This window comes from Ranitomeya variabilis, chromosome 4 (genome assembly GCF_051348905.1).
Source record: "Ranitomeya variabilis isolate aRanVar5 chromosome 4, aRanVar5.hap1, whole genome shotgun sequence".
NCBI classification, from domain to species: Eukaryota; Metazoa; Chordata; class Amphibia; order Anura; family Dendrobatidae; genus Ranitomeya; species Ranitomeya variabilis.
The window spans coordinates 763,090,989-763,115,126 of record NC_135235.1 but is presented as its reverse complement, the minus strand read 5'-3'; the positions used below and the strand labels follow the sequence as shown (position 1 = coordinate 763,115,126).

Below are 24,138 nucleotides of genomic sequence, written 5' to 3'. Positions count from 1 at the left end.
GGGGTTAAAGAACAATTTGGAGGCAAACGTCGCCGTATCTAGTTTACCTTCACCGACTACCACTAGAGGCTGACGTCTCCTCGACCGCTGGGAACATTTGGTGGCAAGATGTCCAGACTGCTGGCAAACATGACAGACCTTGGATGCCCAAGCAGTCCGGGACTTAGAATCCGCTCGTGACACCTCCCTGGCCTCATGTGACTCAGGAACCAGGACCGGAGATTCCAGAGGTCTGGCGAAGGTGGGAGCCAGCCGAAACCTCTGCCTACACTGGGCTCGCTCTAACCTCCGCTCGCAAAAATGGAGGTCAATACGGGTAGAGACAGTTATTAACTCCTCCAGTGTGTCTGGAATCTCCCTAGTGGCCAGAGCGTCCTTAACGAGATCAGCCAGCCCCCTCCAGAATATGGGGATAAGGGCTTTATCTGACCACTCCAGCTCTGACGCTAAAGTTTCGAAACGGATGGCAAATTGGCTGACCAAGGACTCACCCTGAGTTAATGCCAGCAGTTGGAGCGCCGTATTATGGGTGACTTGAGGTCTTAGGAAGACCTGTTTCAGAGTGCTCAGAAACAACGGAGCACTCTACACCACATGATCGCCACGCTCCCACAGCGGCGTAGCCCATTCCAACGCCCTGTCCGACAAAAGGGACACAATAAATCCCACCTTAGCCTGCTCTGTGGGAAAACGTGCAGCCAGAAGCTCAAGGTGAATAGAGCACTGACTCACGAATCCCCTAGAAGATCTGCTTTCTCCAGAAATTTTTTCTGGGAGCGGGAGGCGCGAAAATGTCGGAAAAGGGGTGGCAGTGGGCAAGGTTGCTGCAGCCACGCTAGCAGCCTGTACAGCAACTGCGGAAATATCCACAGCTGAGGTTGAGCTCTCGAGAGCCGTCAACCTACCCTCCAGCTGCTCGATATACCGCAAAGATTGCTGTATGTCCACCATTTACAAGCCAGACCCTGGCGCTAGTATTATGTTATGTTAGGGCTAGCGAAACGCACCTAATGAATGTATATATTTTATTAGGATCGATGCGTTCGCAGCCCGGGGTCCACCGTGCAGGAGAACCTGCTGCTAGCGAATAGCGGAACTAAATGGCGGTGTTGGCTAACTCTGCTACTTCACAGAGCAGCCGTGAACTCAAAGCACTGCGTCCTGTTAGACTCCACAGAGGCACAGGCTAACTGTCTAAACAAGAACAGTCAGTGGTCTTGCATGCTCACGAAACTCCTCGCCGGAGGTGCCAGCATTCTAGGGGCTTATTTCGGCCAGGTCCCTGAACACACAAGCATACAAACTCCTCGCCGGAGGTGCCAGCATTCTAGGGGCTTATTTCAGCCGGGTCCCTGAACTCACTCATACAAGACCACACTGGCGCAAAGTACATAAATGAAAGCAATACTAGCGCATGGCCGTGCAGCCATGCGAGCCTTAAATAGTAGCAGCACGTACAGGACCTTCCAAGAAGGACCAATGAGAGGCTGCCACAGAGCGTGAGCACCTACAGGACCTTTGCTGCAGTGTCTGATCATGTGACCCTCTATCTCCACTGAGAGATCTTACTCTGGGCATGCTCAGAATGAGAAAAGCAGGACTTAGTCCCAGAAGCGTCCGCTTCCCAGCACTGACTTCAAGGGCAGAAGCAGGAAAAGCAGCAGCAACTCTCTGTACAGAGTCAGACTGAGCGAGACGCTGGGACCGACGTCTCCGCTGAGCAGACTCCACTGCGGCAGGAGAAGAATGGGAGACTGCAGCGGAGATGGCCCGAGATTCCCCGTGCAGAAACGGGAACTCGACCCCTAACACCCTGCTGGCCAATCTGTTCCGCTGGAACAGCTGCCATGAGTACAGGGTCTAACTGATGGTAGCACCCGGGACCTCCGGGCATACCATTCTGTCCCTGTTTGAGGGGACTTACTACGGGTGTCTGGGGCTCATGCAGTAACTCCCCCTTCGGAGCCATCCGCACCGTGGTCTAGTGGTTCCACATTTAAATTCAATAAATACGAATGTGAACTTCTACATCTGTGTCTCCGTTTCCGTTCGTTACAGGTTACTACTCACCTGGGTAGTCATATGTGGGAATCTCCTCTTTACAGCACTCATCATCTCTCACATATGTGTCATGATTCTCAATGGCGAGAGAACATAGCCCAGCATATATGAGAACTAGCTCTTGGAAGATGGAAACTATACTGACCATGAACTAAACCTGCCGCACAACTAGAAGTGGCCGGGTAGCATGCCTACGTTTTTTTATCCCTAGATGCCCAGCGCCAGCCGGAGAACTATCTAATCCTAGCAGAGGAAAAGACAGTCCTGGCTCACCTCTAGAGAAATTTTCCCAAAAGGCAGACAGAGGCCCCCACATATATTGGCGGTGATTTTAGATGAAATGACAAACGTAGTATGAAAATAGGTTTAGCAAAAATCGAGGTCCGCTTACTAGATAGAAAGAAGACAGAAAGGGCACTTTCATGGTCAGCAGAAAACCCTATCAAAACACCATCCAGAAATTACTTTAAGACTCTAGCATTAACTCATAACACCAGAGTGGCAATTTCCGCTCACAAGAGCTTTCCAGACACAGTAACGAAACAGCAGCTGTGAACAGGAACAAAATGCAAAAACACACAAGGACAAAAGTCCAACTTAGCTGGGAGTTGTCTAGTAGCAGGAACATGCACAGAAAGGCTTCTGATTACATTGTTGACCGGCATGAAACTGACAGAGGAGCAAGGTTATATAGCGACTCCCACATCCTGATAGGAGCAGGTGAACAGAGGGGATGATGCACACAAGTACAATTCCACAAGTGGCCACCGGGGGAGCCCAGAATCCAATTTCACAACACATATGTCTCTGTAGTATTAATATGGGTCAGATCTTCACCCTGAAACAAATATTGTAAAAGTCACCGACAGATGGAGAAGTCACATCTATGATCAGCTCTAATCCTGCCATCTCCACCGTTCTCATTACACAAGTATAAAACCTATAATACTGGTGGATAAAACAAGACTGAGCACGAGACCTTCACCGGCATCTACACATCATAGGGGAGATCTCCTGACACCTTCTCTCCATCTACCTGATGATCCTGAGGAACATTGGGATCTTCTTGGTTACAGTCCTCTGGAAGAAGAGGACGGGGACATCTCTCTGGTGTTGTCCTCTTACTGGATAGATCTGGAGGAAACACATACAGGGAGTGAATTCATTCTTTACATACAGATAATTATAGGCCGTGTGTATTTAGTCCTGTCTATTACCTGGAGATGTGAGGGGCTGGGGAACCTCCAGTATGACGTTCTTGTTCAGATCTCTGTGTCCTTCTAAATACTCCCACTCCTCCATGGAGAAATAGACAGCGACATCCTGACACCTTATAGGAACCTGACACATACAACGATACCGTCATCCCCCGATCCTTTCATAGTGTTACTGTATAATGTCCCAGCATTCCCAGCAGTGTCACCTCTCCAGTCAGCAGCTCCATCATCTTGTAGGTGAGTTCTAGGATCTTCTGGTCATTGATGTCCTCATGGATCAGGGGGTGAGGTGGAGGCCCCGTGATTGGGTTCAGGGGTCTTCCCCATCCCTCAGACACAGGGTCCTGACAGCGATCACTAGAGGTCTTATTCACCACTGTGTAATCCTGGTAATGGAGAGACACATTAATAAATCTCACTACAGACATTTCCAGAGTCCTCACCTCTCCAGTTCTATCCATCTGTTATTCCCATAGATAAGAATGATGTAATGTGACGTCATCAGAATCTCTCACCTCTCCAGTAAGCCGGAAGAGGATCTCTAGGGTGAGGTGTAATATCCTCTCCGCCATCTTGTCTCTGTCCATATCCATCTTTGATGGGTAAATCAGGACAATTCTCTTTTGTAGAAGATCTTCACTGAGAGGATCTGATATTGTAGAGACCTGAATGAGAAGATGAACCGATGTAACATCATAAGAATCCTGTGTAATAATACAATTACTGGAGATAATAAGGGAAACATATGAGGAGAGTTATTATTTTACAGTATTTAGTTTCCTTCTTTACATCTACTAATAAATCCTATATATTTAGGCCACAGACAACAGGCAGTTTCTTCCTCGGAGTCGGCAGCTGAATACGCTTCTCATAGACTCATCTTCCATAACGCTAATTCTCGTCTCATTTACCGACCCTGGAATCGGCATTAGCAATACTGCAGGAGATATTCATTACACGCGACATGAGAAATAACTACTTAATCAACGTCTGTGAACTAATCTCCTGATATCTTCCCTCATGTAATCTCCGGTCCTCCCAAGACCTCCTTCCCTCCTCCACACTTATTCGCTCCTCACCCAACCGCTTCCAAGACTTCTTCCGAATATCGCCATCCTCTGGAATTCTGTACCCCAACACGTCCGACTATCAACCACATTCGGATCCTTCAGCAGAAACCTGAAAACCCACTTCTTCAGGAAAGCCTACAGCCTGCACTGACCCTGCTGCCTCCTCACCGCTGCCTTCTCACCACTACCGAAGCTGCTACAACCCCCCTACCTACTGTCTCCTTCCCCACCATTCTGTAGAATGTAAGACCGCAAGGGCAGGGTCCTCGCCCCTCTGTATCAGTCTGTAATTGTTAGTTTGTTTACTGTAAGTGATAACTGTAATTTGTATGTAACCCCTTCTCATGTACAGCACCATGGAATCAATGGTGCCATATAAATAAATAATAATAATAGTATATGGGCACTGGACTATGGGATGGAAGATATGCATGATGAGTATATGTGCACTGGACTATGGGATGGAGGATAATCATAATTTGTTATAACTAACCACACAGTCAGTTACTATGCCCGGGCAATGCCGGGCTCTTCAGCTAGTGTGTATATATATATATATATATATATATATATATATATATATATATATATCAGAGTCATATCTCCCTACTCTGCAGAGCAGATTGCATGCTGTCGTTGTAGGCCCAGACCAGATGTCATGGAGAAGAATGAGGGAGACCAAAGTTCAAAAATAGACTTTACTTAACAAGAACTTGATGAGAAGTATGTACATCAGATAGCAGACACAACACTTTATGAATGCTTCTTCTGCATTGTGCAGAGTCAGGAACTTTCCGGTTACATGTGGCGGTATATAACTTTTGCTATAAGCCACAATAGTGCAGCAAACCTGAGCTAATGATCTCTTCCTGCTCTTTGTCTCCACTATGCTTCCTGCCTGGAATCCGAATTCTTACTGCCATTATATATTTGCTTACCTTCAGGACGTACTATCTGATGTCTCCCTCCTGGCACACAACACCATATCAATTCAGGAGGACGGCAATCATATAGACCAAAGGTCTGTACTTCTCACTTTCTATCTGACTCATCACAAGGAAATTGCTCTCCTGTGTGCCCATGTAGCTCAGTATGAGGTCTCCACACAGTATGACGGCCCCACAGCGCCTCACACAGTATTATGGCTAGAGATGAGCCAATATTCCAATGTTCTGTTCGGCTCACGATCGCCGAATTTGCAATATTCACCGACTTAATCATTGACTGAATCATCAAATATAGCCGAACATGCACAACACAAAAGCCGGTATTTCCCAAGCTGTGTGACAGTGTGGTAATCACCGGCGTAGTGCTTCTGATTGGCTGTAAAATCATCCCGGCCGGTCAGAGAGCCGCGGTTCCCACCCTGTCAGAAGACCGCATGACTACTCAACTGTGATCGGAGGTAAAAAGTTTACCTCCGGTCACTGGTGTCAGCTGATGGGACTACAGCTCCCATCATCCGACACCTACAGCCGCTAATAACAGTGAGAGCCGGAGCAGCTGATGGGTGTATTCATCAGCCGCTACTGCGCTGTAAATAAATAATAAAAAAAGAAACTGCGTGGGTTCCCCTGTATTTTTGATAACCAACCAGGCAAAACTCACAGCTGGGATAGAAGACATGGATTACATACAGTAAATACAAATAGAATAGGTAGATATATAGAGGTCTGTGACATATACAATTAGTACAGTGTGTGTGCAGCTTACTGTACACGAATTTAATTAATAAAATAATATTTTTCTGAAAAAAATGGTGTGGGCTCCCGTATAATTTTCGTAACTAGAAGAGGGAAGCCGATGGCTGGGGGCCGATGTTTATAGCCTGGGAAGTGGGTAATACCCATGAAGCTTCCCAGGCTATTAATATCAGCTCACAACTGTATACTTAGCCTTTAGTGGTATTTGTTGTCCTTCCTCATTCTCGGGTCCTCTACCAGAGACCTGGGAGCTTGAGGGTTCTGCACAGGTTTTTAGTTGTTCCCAGCATTGAGCTTTTCTTGACAGAAAGCTCCGATGTTGCTCATGGGATCTGTTGTAGCCATTCTTCCCACTTAGGGGTCACTGTTTGAAGTGCTCCTATCACCACTGCAATCACTGTTGCCTTCACCTTCCACATCTTCTCCTGTTCTCCTTTGAGGCCCTGGTATTTCTCCAGCTTCTCATATTCCTTCTCTCTGATGTTGCTGTCACTTGGCACTGCCACATCTATTATCACTGCTGTCTTCTAATCCTTGTCTACTATCACAATGTCTGGTTGGTTAGCCAACACCTGCTTATCCGTCTGGGTCTTGATGTCCCACAGGATTTTAGCCCTTTCCTTCTCCTCCACTTTTTCTGGGGTCTCCCACCTGAACTTAGGGGGAATTAGCCCATATGCTGTGCAGATGTTCCTGCATACAATTCCCAATACTTGGTTGTGGGGTTTGGTATACGCTGTTCCTGCTTGCATTTTGCATCCTGCCACTATGTGTTGCACAGTTTCTGAGGTTTCTTTGCATAGTCTGCACCTTGGGTCTTGTCTTGTGTGGTAGATTCCTGCTTCTATGGATTTGGTACTTAGCGCTTGCTCTTGTGCCGCTATGATTAGTGCCTCTGTGCTGTCTTGGAGTCCAGCTTTCTCCAGCCATTGGTAGGATTTCTCCATGTCAGCCATCTCCATTATCTGTCTATGGTACATCCCATGCAGCAGCTTTCTTGCCATGGTGCTTCATGTTCCTTTTCTTCCTTCCAGATCTGTTGTTGTTGCTGCCTTAGGCTTTCTCTCAGCATCTCATCTTTTGGTGCCATTTTTCTGATGTATTCCTGGATACTCCTTGTTTCATCCGTGATGGTGGCTTGGATGCTTATCAAGCCTCGAACACCCTCCTTTCTGTCTGTATACAATCTTTGTGTGTTAGACTTAGGGTGGAGACCTCCATGCATTGTGAGGAGCTTTTGTTTTCACATCTGCAGCTTCCATCTCTTCTTTTGGCCAGCATACTATGCCGGCAGGGTATCTGATAACTGTTAGGGCATATGTAATTCCACTCCATCAGTCTTGACTACCTTGCCTCTCTTTATTACCAACCGGCGGCACTTCTCCAGTCCGAAGCACAGCCCGATGTCTTCACAGTAGATCTTTGTCAGGTGGATCAGTGAAATGATCTCTCGTTCGTTTTTCGCATAAAACTTGATGTCATCCAAATACATACCTCCCAACTTTTGAAGATGGGAAAGAGTGACAAAGTTTTGCGGCGCGCAACGCGGGTCGCGGCAAATTTTAGGCCACGCCTCTGACAACACCCATTCATAACTAGTCACACCCATATCCACGTCAAAACCACACCCATTTAGCACTGCTGATCACACTGTTTCATATACAATAATTATAAACAAAAAATTATGGCCACACAGTGCTCCATACTGTGTAATGGAAAAAAATGATGCTCCATACTGTATAATGACCACACATGATGCTCCATACTGTATATTGGCTGCACATTATGCTCCATACTGTATAATGACCGCACATGATGCTCCATACTGTATATTGACTGCACATGATGCTCCATACTGTATAATGACCGCACATGATGCTCCATACTGTATATTGGCTGCACATTATGCTCCATACTGTATAATGACCGCACATAATGCTCCATACAGTATAATGGCCACACATGATACTCCATACTGTATAATGACTGCACATGATGCTCCATACTGTATATTGGCCGCACATGATACTTCTTACCGTATAATGGCCACACAACTACTCCAACACATGCAGCTGCGCTCCGTACACTTTGCACACACGGCTCCGCTCAGTACACACACGTTCTGCTCCATACACCTCGTACACACGCGGCTCTGCTCCGTACACCTCGTACACATTCAGCTCCGCTCCATACACCTTGTACACATTCAGCTCTGCTCCATACACCTCATACACACACTGCTCCGCTCCATACACCTCGTACACACATGGCTCTTGCTACATCCACACTGTAAACACCTCCTGACCCCACACATAAGGCAGCTTACTTACCTCATCCAGCAGAACCATGGCAAGTTGGCAACCAGCACAGCCGAGTCCTGCAATCCATGGAGGTCCCGATCATGTGACCCCTGACTCCTCCCCTCCTGTGACCTCATCACAGGTCCTGTGCGCACAGAGCAGCCAATATAATAATAATAATCTTTATTTTTATATAGCGCTAACATATTCCGCAGCGCTTTACAGTTTGCACACATTATCATCACTGTCCCCTATGGGGCTCACAATCTAGATTCCCTATCAGTATGTCTTTGGAATGTGGGAGGAAACCGGAGTACCCAGAGGAAACCCATGCAAACACGGAGAGAACATACAAACTCTTTGCAGATGTTGTCCTGGGTGGTATTAGAACCCAGGACTCCAGCGCTGCAAGGCTGCAGTGCTAACCACTGCGCCACCGTGCTGCCAATATGTGGTGTAAGGCTCTGCGGGTGCAGGGATGACCAGCTGATACATTGCACACCTCCCAACCAGTGCGGGACATACTTGTCCTGGCCGTGACAGCGGGGGAGACTGTCAAAATCATGACAGTCACGCTGGATCCGGGACAGTTGGGAGGTATGCAAATAGAGGAGGTGGCTGATGGTGCTTCCACTCTTGAACTTGTATCGATAGCCAGACTCTAATTATCTGACTGAGGGGATGCAAGCCTATGCAGAATAGCAATGGGGACAGTGCATCACCTTGTTATATGACGCATTTGATGGTCACTTGTGCTAGTTGTCTTGAGTTGACTTCCAATGTTGTTCTCCATTGCCCCATTGAGTTTCTGAGGAAGGTTCCTAATTTCCTGTTGACACTGTACAGAGCCAAGCATTCACAGATCCATGTGTGTGGCATTGAGTCATAGGCTTTCCTGTAGTCAATATTATCAATTGCGGACTTACATTACCTTGGCCGCATGAAGAGACCCAATTATAAAAACAATTTCTTTATTTCACTTAACCCAATAAAATACATTAATGACAAAACAAAAGACATAAAACAAGACAAAGTGTCCCAGGAATAGATAGGAACGGTCCTGTTCCGGATATGTTATAAATATACAATCCAAGGTAAGTGGATATACATATCACCGCCCAAAATCCTGTACTCTTAGTATACTACTATAGATCAGCAGAATAATATCTATAGGGTAACATTTTTACATCCTGAGCAGCCCGACTCTGCTTTATCAGCCACACATATCACCGCTGGATTCCCATGTATTAATAAACATCAATTACTGCCTCAAGCCTGTATAAATCTCAATGACATGGGGCAGCGAGAAGTGAAAACGTTAGTACTACAAAGCATATAGAGCGGGGATTACTTACAGGATGGATGTACACCAAAGAGGCGGTGATGTAAATACAGGGCCGACCGATCCCTCCACGTGCGCCCCGACGCGCGTTTCGCCCGTGAGCTTCTTCCGGGGGCGTGACCCAGTGAGATAGGGGATGACTCTTTATATGGCTAACGGCCAATCTACTTGCGGGACGTCAAGGGGGGAGGTGTTATGGTGTATGTCAATCTAGCTCCCCGGCGCATAGCGTTTCCATCTCCTTCCTGTATATAATAGGCGCTTCAGCGTCTGCGCTCCATGGAATGCTGCGTGACACGCAGACGTAACTATAAAGGAGCACACACTGAAGTGCCGGGATAGAGATGTAATGCGCATGCGTTCCGCCAGATAGACATTAGGACGTACGATCTTTTAGTGCCTATATCGCCCATTACACTATCTGGTTCTAAGGAAAGTATGCTACTAGAAGTTGACAAGATATAGAGGATAATAGGTAGATGGGGTAAAATGTCCGAGTGCCCAAATCAACCCTATATTTACCGGCATTTTAAAGTGCACTGATGCTACATATTAACTACAACGACCTAAGATCTACCAAAATAGAAAGTGCATATATAGCTCAATATGACCTAGTAATCGTAACCTTATTATACAGGGATATATTATGCCTGCATTTCCTATGATAAAAAAACGAAATATAATTCATTGTGTATTAGAAACCTCCCATTAATTAGTGCAATCAAAACATAGTGCGACTTTAATAACGATACATAGAATATAAAAAACTAAAATATCACAGTGACATACACTCACTGGCCACTTTATTAGGTACACCTGTCCAACTTCTTGTTAACACTTAATTTCTAATCAGCCAATCACATGGCGGCAACTCAGTGCATTTAGGCATGTAGACATGGTCAAGACAATCTCCTGCAGTTCAAACCGAGCATCAGTATGGGGAAGAAAGGTGATTTGAGTGCCTTTGAACGTGGCATGGTTGTTGGTGCCAGAAGGGCTGGTCTGAGTATTTCAGAAACTGCTGATCTACTGGGATTTTCACGCACAACCATCTCTAGGGTTTACAGAGAATGGTCCGAAAAAGAAAAAAAATCCAGTGAGCGGCAGTTCTGTGGGCGGAAATGCCTTGTTGATGCCAGAGGTCAGAGGAGAATGGGCAGACTGGTTCGAGCTGATAGAAAGGCAACAGTGACTCAAATCGCCACCCGTTACAACCAAGGTAGGCCTAAGAGCATCTCTGAACGCACAGTGCGTCGAACTTTGAGGCAGATGGGCTACAGCAGCAGAAGACCACACCGGGTACCACTCCTTTCAGCTAAGAACAGGAAACTGAGGCTACAATTTGTACAAGCTCATCGAAATTGGACAGTAGAAGATTGGAAAAACGTTGCTTGGTCTGATGAGTCTCGATTTCTGCTGCGACATTCGGATGGTAGGGTCAGAATTTGGCGTAAACAACATGAAAGCATGGATCCATCCTGCCTTGTATGGAGCATCTTTGGGATGTGCAGCCGACAAATCTGCGGCAACTGTGTGATGCCATCATGTCAATATGGACCAAAATCTCTGAGGAATGCTTCCAGCACCTTGTTGAATCTATGCCACGAAGAATTGAGGCAGTTCTGAAGGCAAAAGGGGGTCCAACCCGTTACTAGCATGGTGTACCTAATAAAGTGGCCGGTGAGTGTATGTGGAGTGCGGCTCTGCAGGTGGAGGTATGTGGAGATTCCCCATTACTGAGCGCAGCTGGGGACATTAACCCCTTCTGCACTGAGACTCTTTTGGGGTTGTTGTTGCCACTTTATAAGAACCATAACATTGTTGTTCTGTTTCCTGTAATAGATACATACGAGCCAACTATGGAGGACAGGAAGTGAGGGAGCGGAGTGTTCTCCTAGTACAGGGCCATACCCCCACACACAGTATAAAGTTCCCACAGTACCATCATTCCACCAGACACAGTATAAAGTTCCCACAATAGTGGCTTCCTACAGACACAGGATAATGTTTCCACAGGACTGGCATCCTCCTCACACAGTATAATGTCCCCGCAGTACTGCCATCCCCCCACTTTCTAATGTTCCCACAGTACTGCCCCCTACATGCACAATATGATACCATCCACCTCACTGACTACCTCCGACCACTGACAATTAATAAATACTCACTTAGCCTCATTCTTGGTGCAGATACTAATGAACCCAGGATCTATTAGATATTTACCATACGATAGTTGGATAGGCAGGAGTGTATCATCCATAAAGGTAGCCCACTCGGTTGCTATGATACCTATGAATTGACAGGGCTCGGTGGGGTGCGGTATTGGTCACCCTCTCCTTCCCATCATCACAATTTCAGTGATATCCACATTCCCATGACGGTGATACCGCTGAATATCATCATTTTTTAGAGAAGAGCTGTTGGGACTCTCATACTGAATGTGTGGCTGGTAGGGGCCATTATACTGGGGTTGTGGTGGACTGTAAATGCCTCCATACTGAGTTGGGTTTTTATTTTGTGTAGCAGGTTGTGGTGGCCATAATTAGAGATGAGCGAATATGTTCAGAATACGATCGCCAAACATAAATTCTGCATTTATATGATACATTCGGATTCATGGTCGGTAACACAAGCATTTTCCTTAGCATCGGAAAAAGTCGGTAACATTCGGTAAAAGATATAATAGAAGTCGGTAATTTATGTGCCGCATATAGTAAAATAACAGCCACCAATGTGGGAGACTAGGGTTCAAATCCTGGCTTTGCCCTGTTGAACATAATATACCAGTAGCATACCTCCCAACATTTGAAGATGGGAAAGAGGAACAAAGTTTGCGGCGCGCAACGCGCACCGCGGCAAATTTTAGGCCACGCCTCTGGCCACACCCATATCCACGTCCCAATCACACCCATTTAGCACTGCTGATCACACGGTTTCATATACAATAATTATAAACAAAAAAATATGGCCACACAGTGCTTCATACTGTATAATGGCCACACAGTGCTTCATACTGTATAATGGCCACACATGATGCTCCATACTGTATAATGACCGCACGTGATGCTCCATACCGTATAATGACCACACATGATGCTCCATACCGTATAATGACCACACATGATGCTCCATACTGTATAATGGCCACACATGATGCTCCATACTGTATAATGGCCACACATGATGCTCCATACTGTATAATGACTGCACATGATGCTCCATACCGTATAATGACCGCACATGATGCTCCATACTGTATACTAGCTGCACATGATGCTCCAGACCGTATAATTACTGCACATGATGCTCCATACTGTATAATGACCGCACATGATGCTCCATACTGTATAATGACCGCACATGATGCTCCATACCGTATAATGACCACACGATGCTCCATACTGTATAATGACCCCACATGATGCTCCATACTGTATAATGACCGCACATGATGCTCCATACCGTATAATGACCACACATGATGCTCCATACTGTATAATGACCCCACATGATGCTCCATACCGTATAATGACCCCACATGATGCTCCATACCGTATAATGACCGCACATAATGCTCCATACCGTATAATGACCGCACATAATGCTCCATACTGTATACTAGCTGCACATGATGCTCCAGACCGTATAATTACTGCACATGATGCTCCATACTGTATAATGGCCACACATGATGCTCCATACTGTATATTGGCCGCACATGATACTTCGTACCATATAATGGCCACACATAGCTACTCCTACACACGCGGCTGTGCTCCGTACACTTTGCACACGGCTCCACTCCCTACACACGCGCTCCGCTCCATACACCTCATACACACGCGGCTCTGCTCCGCACACCTCGCACACACGCGGCTCCGCTCCGCACACCTCGCACACACACGGCTCCGCTCCGCACACCTCGCACACACACGGCTCTTCTCCGCACACCTCGCACACACACGGCTCCGCTCCGCACACCTCGCACACACACGGCTCCGCTCCGCACACCTCGCACACACGGCTCCGCTCCGCACACCTCACACACACGGCTCCGCTCAGCACACCTCGCACACACACGGCTCTGCTCCGCACACCTCGCACACACACGGCTCCGCTCCGCACACCTCGCACACACACGGCTCCGCTCCGCACACCTCGCACACACACGGCTCCGCACACCTCGCACACACACGGCTCTGCTCCGCACACCTCGCACACACGGCTCGGCTCCGCTCCGCACACCTCGTACACACACGGCTCCGCTCCGCACACCTCGTACACACACGGCTCCGCTCCGTACACCTCGTACACACACGGCTCTGCTACATCCACACTGTACACCTCCTGACCCCATACAAGGCATTACTTACCTCCTGCAGGACCATGTGGCAAGGTGGCAGCAACCAGCAAGCACATCCAAGTCCTGCAATCCACGGAGGTCCCGATCTGCCGATCATGTGACACCTGACTCCTCCCCTCCTGTGACCTCATCACAGGTCCTGTGCACAGAAAGCAGGCAGCCATACAGAAGGGTAAGGAAGGGCCCGGGGCAAGGGTTAACTATACAAGGGGGCGTGTCGGTCCTGCTGTCTGTGCTGCGGGATTAGAGTGTCCCATGCGGGAGTGCGGGGCATAGGCTGAAAACCGGGACAATCCCGCACAATGAGGGACGGTTGGGAGCTAAGAAGTAGTGGTCCATAACACTATGGTGCCTACCTCAATAAACATGGAAGTGTCACGAGCAAAGAGAGTCATGCCAGCTCAGACATCGCCTGGATTAACAAGGTCCTCGTCAGATGTTCAGGAACCCGGACAATCTAATGATAAGTGGACTACTGGACTGGACTGGATCTGATGAAATGCTACTGTAACAGCAGACCAGACCAAACTAGAGAGGATATATGAAGCATATGAGGAAACTCTGGATGGATACAAGACCTGCATGTCCACTAACTGAGAAACAACTAGTCACCCAACGTTTCAATATCCTAAAGAGAAAGCTATTATCACAACTTGAGATGGAGCAACTGCACTGCAGATCCACCCCACATGAAGACCTGGAAGAACAACATGTGCAACCCCCTGAAGATCCTGATCAAACCCTGCAACTAGAGAGCACTGCAGCTGGTCTGAAACAGAAGATCTTAGATAAACTAAATACCATCAATACCAGAGATCGACTGCCAAGGCTCAGCAAAGAAACACCACCAAACAGTATGCTAGAGGATGCCAATAGAGCAGCTCTTGCATCAATACCTACCACCACCATAACACAAACTAATAACCTGATCTATGCTACTGCCTCAGCAATCATGGAAATGCTTGGACATACAACCCGCAAGAACAACAGAAGTACGTGCCCCCCTTGGAAAAGAAGACTGTAGACAAAGATCAAGGTGCCACGAAGGGAATCAGTCAACTATCAGAAATATAGAAGTTTGTGAAGATTAAGAATAAGACCAAGATGGACAAGTACAAAGGCCTGACCCCAACTGAAGAGACTGCTAAACAAAGGCTCACAGCACTCACTGCAAAACAAGGGAGATACATTAGAGAAGCTGAGGCCAAGAAGACAAATGCCCTGTTCTCCAAAGAACCATCCAGAGTGTAAAAAACACAACACCAGTGCATTGTGACTGCAATATCTGAGAATGAAACACAGCAGCCACCTAGAGCAAGAACCAGTCACCATTGAAGAAGCAGACATCCAACAGCGGGTCAAGAATGTGAAGAGCTGGACAGCACCTTGCCCAGACATGATCCTCACCTACTGGTTAAAGATATTCCCAGCGGTACATGAATGCATGGCAAAGCAGGTGAACCAACTGCTGGAAGCAGGCCACCACCCAGCTTGGCTAACACAAGGAAGAACAGTGCTGATCATGAAGGATCCTCACAAAGGAACAATTCCATTCAACTACCGCCCAATAACCTGCCTTACAACAACATGGAAACTTCTGTCAGGCATCATAGCCACCAAACTATGAGCCAGTACATGAACCCAGGTCAGAAAGGCATTGAGACTGACAGCAGAGGCTCTAAGCACCAGCTCCTAGTAGATAGAGCAGTTGCTCAAGACTGAAGATCCAGACAGACCAATCTCAGCACAGCCTGGATTGACTACAGGAAAGCCGCAGGGTATGTGCACACGTCAGGATTTTTTGCAGAAATTTCCTGAACAAAACCAGACATTTTCTGCAAGAAATCCGCATTTTTTTTTTTTTGCGTTTTTTTCCCGTTTTTTTCACTTTTTTGTAAGCATTTTGCAAGCGTAATTAGCTTGCAGAATGCTAAAGTTGAAAAACAGATTGACAGGTTGGTCACACTTGTCAAACATAGTGTTTGACAAGTGTGACCAACTTTTTACTATAGATGCAGCCTATGCAGCATCAATAGTAAAAGATATAATGTTTAAAAATAATTAAAAAAATTTAAAAAATGGTTATAGTCACCTGCAGAAGCCGATCTCCTCAGCGGCTTCTGTTCCTATAGATGGTGTGTGTGTGCAGGACCTTCGATGACGTTGCGGTCACGTGACCGCGACGTCATCGCGGTCATGTGACTGCGACGTCATCGCAGGTCCTTCACACACACCATCTATAGGAACGGAAGCGGCAGCGTGCACCGATGAGAGGCGGGAAGACTCCGGGGGCCATCGAAGGTGAGTATATGACTATTTTTTATTTTAATTCTTTTTTTTTTACCAATTATATGGTGCCCAGTCCGTGGAGGAGAGTCTCCTCTCCTCCACCCTGGGTACCAACCGCACATGATCTGCTTACTTCCCGCATGGTGGGCATAGCCCCGTGCGAGAAGTAAGCAGATCAATGCATTCCTAGGTATGCGGAATCCCCGCAATTCCACAAATTTAATGATTATGTTGGTTTTTTTCCCGCGATGCGATTTTTTTGCGGAAAAAATGCAACATTTCACAAGAAATGCTGAATACACTGAAAATAATGGGAGGCATATGTAAGCTTTTTTTTGCGTTTTTTTCGCGTTTTTATCACGTTTTTATAGCGAAAAAATGCGAAAAATACTGAATGTGTGCACATGGCCTCAGACTCAATGCCACACACATGGATCTGTGAATGCTTGGCTCTGTACAATGTCAACAGGAGAACAACATTGGAAGTCAACTCAAGACAACTAGCACAAGTGACCATCAAATGCGGCATAGATCCCCATTGCTGTTCTGCATAGGCTTGAACCCCTTCAGTCAGATAATTACAGAGTCTGGCTATGGATACAAGTTGAAGAGTGGAAGCCCCATCAGCCACCTCCTCTACATGGATGACATCAAGGTGTATGCGAAAAAACGAACGAGACATCAATTCACTGATCCACCTGACAAGGATCACCAGTGAAGACATCGGGATGACCTTCGAAATGGAGAAGTTTGGCCGGTTGGTAATAAAGAGAGGCAAGGTAGTCAAGAGTGATGGAGTGGAATTACCAGCAGGGCACATAGCAGATGTACAGACATACTACAAGTACCTCGGCATCCCACAGGGATACGGTAACCATGATGAAGAGGCAAGGAAAGCAGCAACATCCAGATACTATCAAAGGGTAAGACAGGTCCTGAAGAGCCTGCTCAATGGGAAGAATAAAATCTGCGCCATCATTATATATGCCCTGCCAGTTATAAGATACCCTGCTGGCATAGTGTGCTGGCCAAAAGAAGAGATAGAAGCTGCAGATGTGAAAACACGAAAGCTCCTAACAATGCATGGAGGTCTCCACCCTACGTCTAACACACAAAGATTGTATACCAACAGAAAGGAGGGTGGTCGAGGCTTGATAAGCATCCAAGCCACCATCACGGATGAAACAAAGAGTATCCAGGAATAAATCTGAAAAAATGGCACCAAAAGATGAGATGCTGAGAGAAAGCCTAAGGCAGCCACAATAACAGATCTGGAAGGAAGAGCAGGAACATGATGCGCCATGGCAAGACAAGCTGCTGCATGGGATGTACCATCGACAGATAAGGGAGGTGGCTGACATGGAGAAATCCTACCAATGGCTGGAGAAAGCTGGACTTCGAGACAGCACAGAGGCACTAATCATAGCGGCACAAGAGCAAGCGCTAAGTCCAGGTGGGAGACCCCAGAAAAAATGGTGGAGAATGAAAGGGCTAAAATCCTGTGGGACTTCAAGATCCAGATGGATAAGCAGGTGTTGGCAGTTCTAGGATGTTTAGCCCCCAGCAGCTTGCCCCCAGCAGTTCGCCCCTGGGTACATTTCGCCCCCACACATTTCGTCCACAGCATTTGGCCCCCAGGATATTTCACCCACGCACATTTCTCCCCCAGCAGTTCTCCCCCAGCAGTTTGCCCCCCTGCAGTTCGCCCCTGGGTACATTTCGCCCCCGCACATTTCATCCCCAGCATTTGGCCCCCAGATGTTTCTCCCCAGCAGTTTACCCCCAGCAGTTCGCCCCCGAATGTTTCTCCTGCAGCATTTTGTCCCTGGATGTGTCTCCATCTGATGTTTCACACCTAACATTTTGACCCCAGATGTTTCACCCTCAACTTTTGGGGTCAACATGCAGGGATCAAAACATCTAGGGCTGAACATACGTGGGGGTAAAATATACAGGACCCCAATTGCTGGGGATTCCTGTGGCTGCCTTTTCAGCAGCTCACCCAGTGTCTCTTCTGGCTGGACTTAACGGAGTATTAACACCCTAGAACAAAAAAAAACTGACATACTTACCTGTCGCAGCTGCAGCTCCTTGGGTCGCAGAGTGCAGTCTAGCATTTCCATGTCATGTATTCTCCTGCTTCTGGCTGTCTTTTCATCTTCCGTGGATCACTGATCCATGATGATTGCCGCAGCAGTGAGGCCGAATGTCTCCAGGTCGCTCACTGACGTGACTTCACTCCTACCCTATTCATCAGTCAATCCAGGAGGCAGGATGTCTCTTCTGTCACCAAGACTCGTGGTGGCCTCCAGATCCAGCATGGCCATCACCAGCCCACACAGCCAGGAGAAGATGAGCATAAGACCTCTAGGTAAGTACCAGGAGGGGAAGATCGGCAGCATGCTTACCGCAACATGATTGCTGAAGCATGCTGCCTTATTTTGATTTTGCTGTTCGGCATGAGAATACCTCTTTAATGCAGGCTATATATGGAAGCAGGGGGATTGTTGACTGACTACAGGGTTAATCCCACCAACCATCTCTGCAGAACTGAGATATTGGCTTTTCTGAATTAAAGCGGTGGTTATCCAGCTTCTACAGAACCTCTTTATCAGGTCTTCAGAAGGGGGGTTTTGGGATTAGCCCTCACAGAACACTCTGCCAGTATACAAAAGAATGGAGCAGCAAATAAAAGTGGTATTCTCACTTCAGGATCCCTTTTTCTGTTGATGCCCATTCCTCAGATTAGGCCAAGAATAGGGTCCAGTTGTATTCTGCATTAAACCAGCTGTTTATCAGCAACTTTCAGCACCAAGGACAAGTGACTGGAAGCTGCAGCCATAGCTCTCCATGATTTCAGTGGCAGCGCCTGGCAAAGAGCTGATCCACCGTGACATGCCTTATACAGGAGCATGCACTGCTCTGTGCAGAGAAATGCATGTTCTGGACAGGGCTCGGTTGTGTGCATCCGGTCTTTCAGCAACAAATGGCCCTTTCGGGACAACCATTAAATTGGTGTGGCCCTTGGTGAATATGAGTTTGACACCCCTGATCTAAGACAAGTGACCATCATTTTACGGTCATGCACTAGTGGTGTTACATTTATTGGCTTCTTTTTGTCATCCATTACATATCATACTGTATCTAGTGATGAGCAAACCCGATCTGGAAAGTTCTGGGTTCGTATAAAACATTGCCTGCTCGGGTTCAATCACACCAACCCCAAACAGGCAATGTTCGGAGTTTGCTCATCAGAAAATAAAAATCACTTCTCTCCCTTTTGCTGAGGTCCCGACCTGTGTGGAGAGTCTTCTTGACCAAGGGAATCCCTAACTAGGAATAATGAAAGGGATTCCCTCGAGTACGATAACATATTCACACAACGTGGAAGTGCATGGAACAGGGCAGGCAAAGTACGCCTGTTCCAGAGCCGCAGCATGAAGACAAGAAGAGGACGTCATCATAAAAAGATGGGAGGCCCCGGACCGCGACACCCATCCGACCGGACCGCAGCGGGACCGCCCCTGGGTAAATATAATCTAACCTCTTTTTCTCATCTTTCAGGATACATCGGGGGCTTATCTACAGCATTACAGAATGCTGTAGATAAGCCCCTGATGCTGGTGGGCTTAGCTCACCTTCGATTTTGGGAGGGACAGGTTCCCTTTAAGGTCCATTCACATGCACTAAGTAGTTGCAGCAGACAATCTGCAGCTAATTTATAGCAGAAAATTCCACACTAAAATTAACATCTAGTGATGCCGGTTTGATGCAACAACCTTGTCCTCTGGCTGTGATTGACAATGGCTGGATTCCTGCAAATCATGGTTCGTGGACAAGGTTACCACTCTGCTTATGAACATGGCAGACCACTGTATCTTAAAGGCAGGACTTCTACTTTGAAGCTGAGCAGAGAATTAGACTGCAACTAAACAAGCGAGGCATAGTGGAAATCAGTAGGTCTCATCCTACATTATACTATTCTCATAGACCAACTTCTTCTTCCCACGTTTGGATAGAACTGAATTCATAATTGCTGTGGAAGCTGACTGATTTTTTGTGCTAGTACACCTCTCTCTTCTGTAGAGATTTTAGACACTGCTATATTCTGATGTAAAGATGGAATAAGAGCTAGTCTAATGTAACTTGCAGGACACCTGACATGATAATTGTTACATCTGCAACAAAACTTGCAAACAAGCAGGTCAGTGCTGGGTCAGGTAAAAGTTCACAAAATGTTGTGATTTTAGAGTGGTTTACATTCCCCACCTAAATCAGGCCTCATTTACACTACATTTTTTTAATCCATTTATTTTTTTCGTGTTATATTTTTGTAACACAAAAACATTTTAGAGAAGTTCTGGAAAATGTCTTGTTAAATTTGCGGGCAAAATGCTCTGACACTATAATGCAATCAGTTGTGAGGTTTTCAGGTGGAAACAGTTGATTTAACATGTCACAAAAGTGCAGCACTCTGTACAGTACTTTTGTGGCATGTGGATTGATGACGGACGGGAATTCATGAACCACAAGGGTACAAGCATCCGGGGGCCAAACATCCGGGGGCCAAATGCTGGGGAAACATTGATAACGGATGGGAATTCATAAACCACAAGGGTGCAAACATCTGGGGTGAACTACTGGGGCCGAAACATCTGGGGGCCAAATGCTGGGGAAGAAATGTACCCAGGGGAGAACTGCTGGGGGCGAAATGTGCAAGGTGAAATGTGTGGGTGCAAAACATCTTGGGGGCCAGATGCTGGGGACGAAATGTGCGGGGGCGAAATGTACCCAGGGGCGAACTGCTGGGGGTGAACTGCTGGGGGCGAACTGCTGGGGGCAAAACATCCAAATCCCCTCCCATTCAGATGCTCACGAAAGCGGAAAAGAGAGCAGTAAGACTGACTTTGGTATAAATAGCAAAACTTCCTCCCATCGCCGGAGATGTAAAAGAGGAAAAGGGGCTGAACAAATTGCACACTCGGAGAAGAGTGATAAAGAGGAGACAGGGACAGGTGCCTACAAAGATAATGTCCCTGAGATAGAAGTCACTTTATCCTTGACAAAACTCAGCACTGAAGTAGCCGAGGACATGGGAAATGTAAGGCTAAGTTCACACGTTGCAGAATTGCCGCGGAAATTTCCACGGCAATTCTGCGCCTCCTGCCGTGGGTATATCGCATGCAGAATTAGCATGCATATACCCGCAGAAAACTAGCGTTTTGCAAGCATAATTAGCTTGCAGAATGCTAGAGTTTTCCAAGCGATCTGTAGCATCGCTTGGAAAACTGACTGACAGGTTGGTCACACTTGTCAAACATAGTGTTTGACAAGTGTGACCAACTTTTTACTATAGATGCTGCCTATGCAGCATCTATAGTAAAAGATCGAATGTTTAAAATTAAAAAAATAAAAAACATGGTTATACTCACCTGCAGACCTCAGCGGCGTCCGTTCCTATAGCTGGTGTGCGGTGAAGGGCCTGCGATGACGTTGCGGCTTCTGATTGGTCGCGTGAGTCACATGAGCGGTCACGCGACCAATCACAAGACAGTGACGTCATGACAGATCCTGAACCACACCATCTATAGGAACGGAAGAGAGATCATACACCGGAGAGGCGGGAACACTTCGGGGGCGATCAGAGGGTGAGTATAGGACTATTTTTTATTTTAATTCTTTTTTTTTGACCAATTATATGGTGCCCAGTCCGTGGAGGAGAGTCTCCTCTCCTCCACCCTGGGTACCAACCGCACATGATCTGCTTGCTTCCCGCATGGTGTGCACAGCCCCGTGCTGGAAGTAAGCAGATCAATGCACTCCTACGGGTGCAGAATCGCCGCGATTCCACAATTTTAATGAACATGCTGCGTTTTTTTCTGGAATGCGATTCCGCTCAGGAAAAAAATGCAGCATGTGCACAAAAAATGCGAAATGCATTCTATTACATAGGATGCTTAATGTTAGCGTTTTTTTCACGGTTTTATAGCGTTTTTATAGCGAAAAACCGTGAAAAAAATGCAAAAAATATGCTACGTGTGCACACAGCCTAAAACTGTCCCAGGGTGGTGGTAGGGCTTCAACAGCTGGTATCACAGTTGGAGACCAACTCCAAGATAAAATAGAGAGCCTGCAGGAGAAGCTGTCCAATTCGACCGCTATCACCCAACAACTAGAGGATAAAGTTGACAAGCTGACCAAGGAAATATGCACGTGTAAAGAGCAAGCAGACAGCTTTCGCCAAGTAGAAGCACACGTACAAAGCTTGGAGAAAGAGCATGACAAGGTCTGTCAACAGCTGGCAAAGGAAAGTTTGAAGGTGGCGAGTATGGAAGTCGCCAACTCCACGCAGCTGGACAGTTGCATCACCTTGAGTCTGAGCTCTCAGCAGTCAAGGCCCGGATTGTAGCGAAGGAAGCACAGGGGTTCCAGGAACTCGCTAAAGGATTGTCTTGTGAGAAGGAAAAGGTGGCATATTTACAGGCCGAATTATAACACTGTAAGGGCATGTTGAACAAGAAAAGGCCCTGAGACAAATGGCAGAGCACAGACTGGATGAGCTGGAGAAGGAAGTCCCCTGACAGCATGGCACAGTGTAAAAAAGGCCTTAGGCGAAAATGTTGAAGTGCTCCGAGAAGCAGTAACAGGTCTTCTGCCAGAAGAGAAGTTACGGGTCAGAGACTTACAGCTGCCGTGCCCGAATGATAACAAGGTGGAGTTGCAGATGCCCATCTTGGCGAGGGAGGTTGAGAAGTATAAAACTGAGGCAGATCTTGGGCTAAAAGCAGACAGTCACCCGGTCGTGGCAGATGTCTTGATGGAAGTGTCGGAGGTAAACCAGGAGCCATCTGTCCGTGAAGAAAATGAGACCTCGTTCAAGTGCGTGATGGAGAAACCCGAGGACGTGCGGGGTGCATGTTCCAATGAGGGTGTGCATGAGGCCTTCAAAGAGGCAGTAGAAGCATGTAGTGTGTACTGGGCACCAGAGACGGAACAGTTGGCGATACTGTTGACTAAGGAAGTCACAGAGAAGCGGGTGGTTATCCTGAGTGTTATGCACCTACAATGTCTCCAAACGAAACAGATGATCCTGTTGAGGAATGAGGAAGCCGCTCGACGTCTGGAGCTTGTGAGAGAAGCTCAAAATCGGCTGGGCTTTGTGGAAGAAGTCATCCTGGTACCCGCAAATTTGGTGGGGAAAATCATCGGGAGACTTGGGAGAGTGATGCAGGAGATAGTGAATAAATCTGGTGTGAAGAGACTGAGGATTTTGGCTGATGAGTGACGAGGCCCAGAACGTGGGTGAAGATGGCATGGTTCCATTGCTTGTTGTCGGATCCGTGGAGTCTTGGGAATATCCGGATGCTCCTGGGTTATTGCATGGCATACCTGAAAGAAATCGAGTAGCTAAGACTGGACCGGCTGCAGATCAATAAAGAGCTGCAGAAAATGGGACACAGATGGCCCCCAGCTGCATATCGCGGAGTAAGGAGGCGAAGAGGTAGCACAGGGCTGAGTGACTTAGGTGGGAGACCCGGTAGCGGATGTGTTGACAGTCAGTTTAGACAGGTCATATGGGTGCAAAGAAATTGCGACGCCAGATTGACCATGATGCCCAAACCCGACTGAGAGGGCCCGATCGACTGGTAGGGCAAGGTGACATGTGTGACCTGTCTTGAGACCCCTGGTGTGTGACAAATGTTCAACCCCACAGGATTGAACAGAGGGGGGGGATATGTGATGGAGTAACCCCTGTAACAGGTAGGGGGTGCTGCAGGGTCTTCCCGGTATAA

The 24,138-nt window shown here is 47.1% G+C and overlaps 1 protein-coding gene across 1 annotated transcript in view; it reads right to left on the bottom strand.

Moving 5' to 3' along the window:
• Positions 1-2,851: 2,851 nt before the first annotated feature.
• The window catches only part of LOC143767113 (gastrula zinc finger protein XlCGF66.1-like), a 43,840-nt gene continuing 22,553 nt past the window's right edge, over positions 2,852-24,138 (bottom strand). The window contains exons 4-8 of the mRNA XM_077255134.1: positions 3,794-3,943; positions 3,485-3,664; positions 3,279-3,402; positions 3,098-3,195; positions 2,852-2,899 (exon numbers count right to left, since the gene is read on the bottom strand). Of these exons, the coding sequence (XP_077111249.1) occupies positions 2,852-2,899; positions 3,098-3,195; positions 3,279-3,402; positions 3,485-3,664; positions 3,794-3,871 (528 nt within the window). The 5' untranslated portion in view covers positions 3,872-3,943. The remainder of the gene's footprint in view (positions 2,900-3,097; positions 3,196-3,278; positions 3,403-3,484; positions 3,665-3,793; positions 3,944-24,138) is intronic.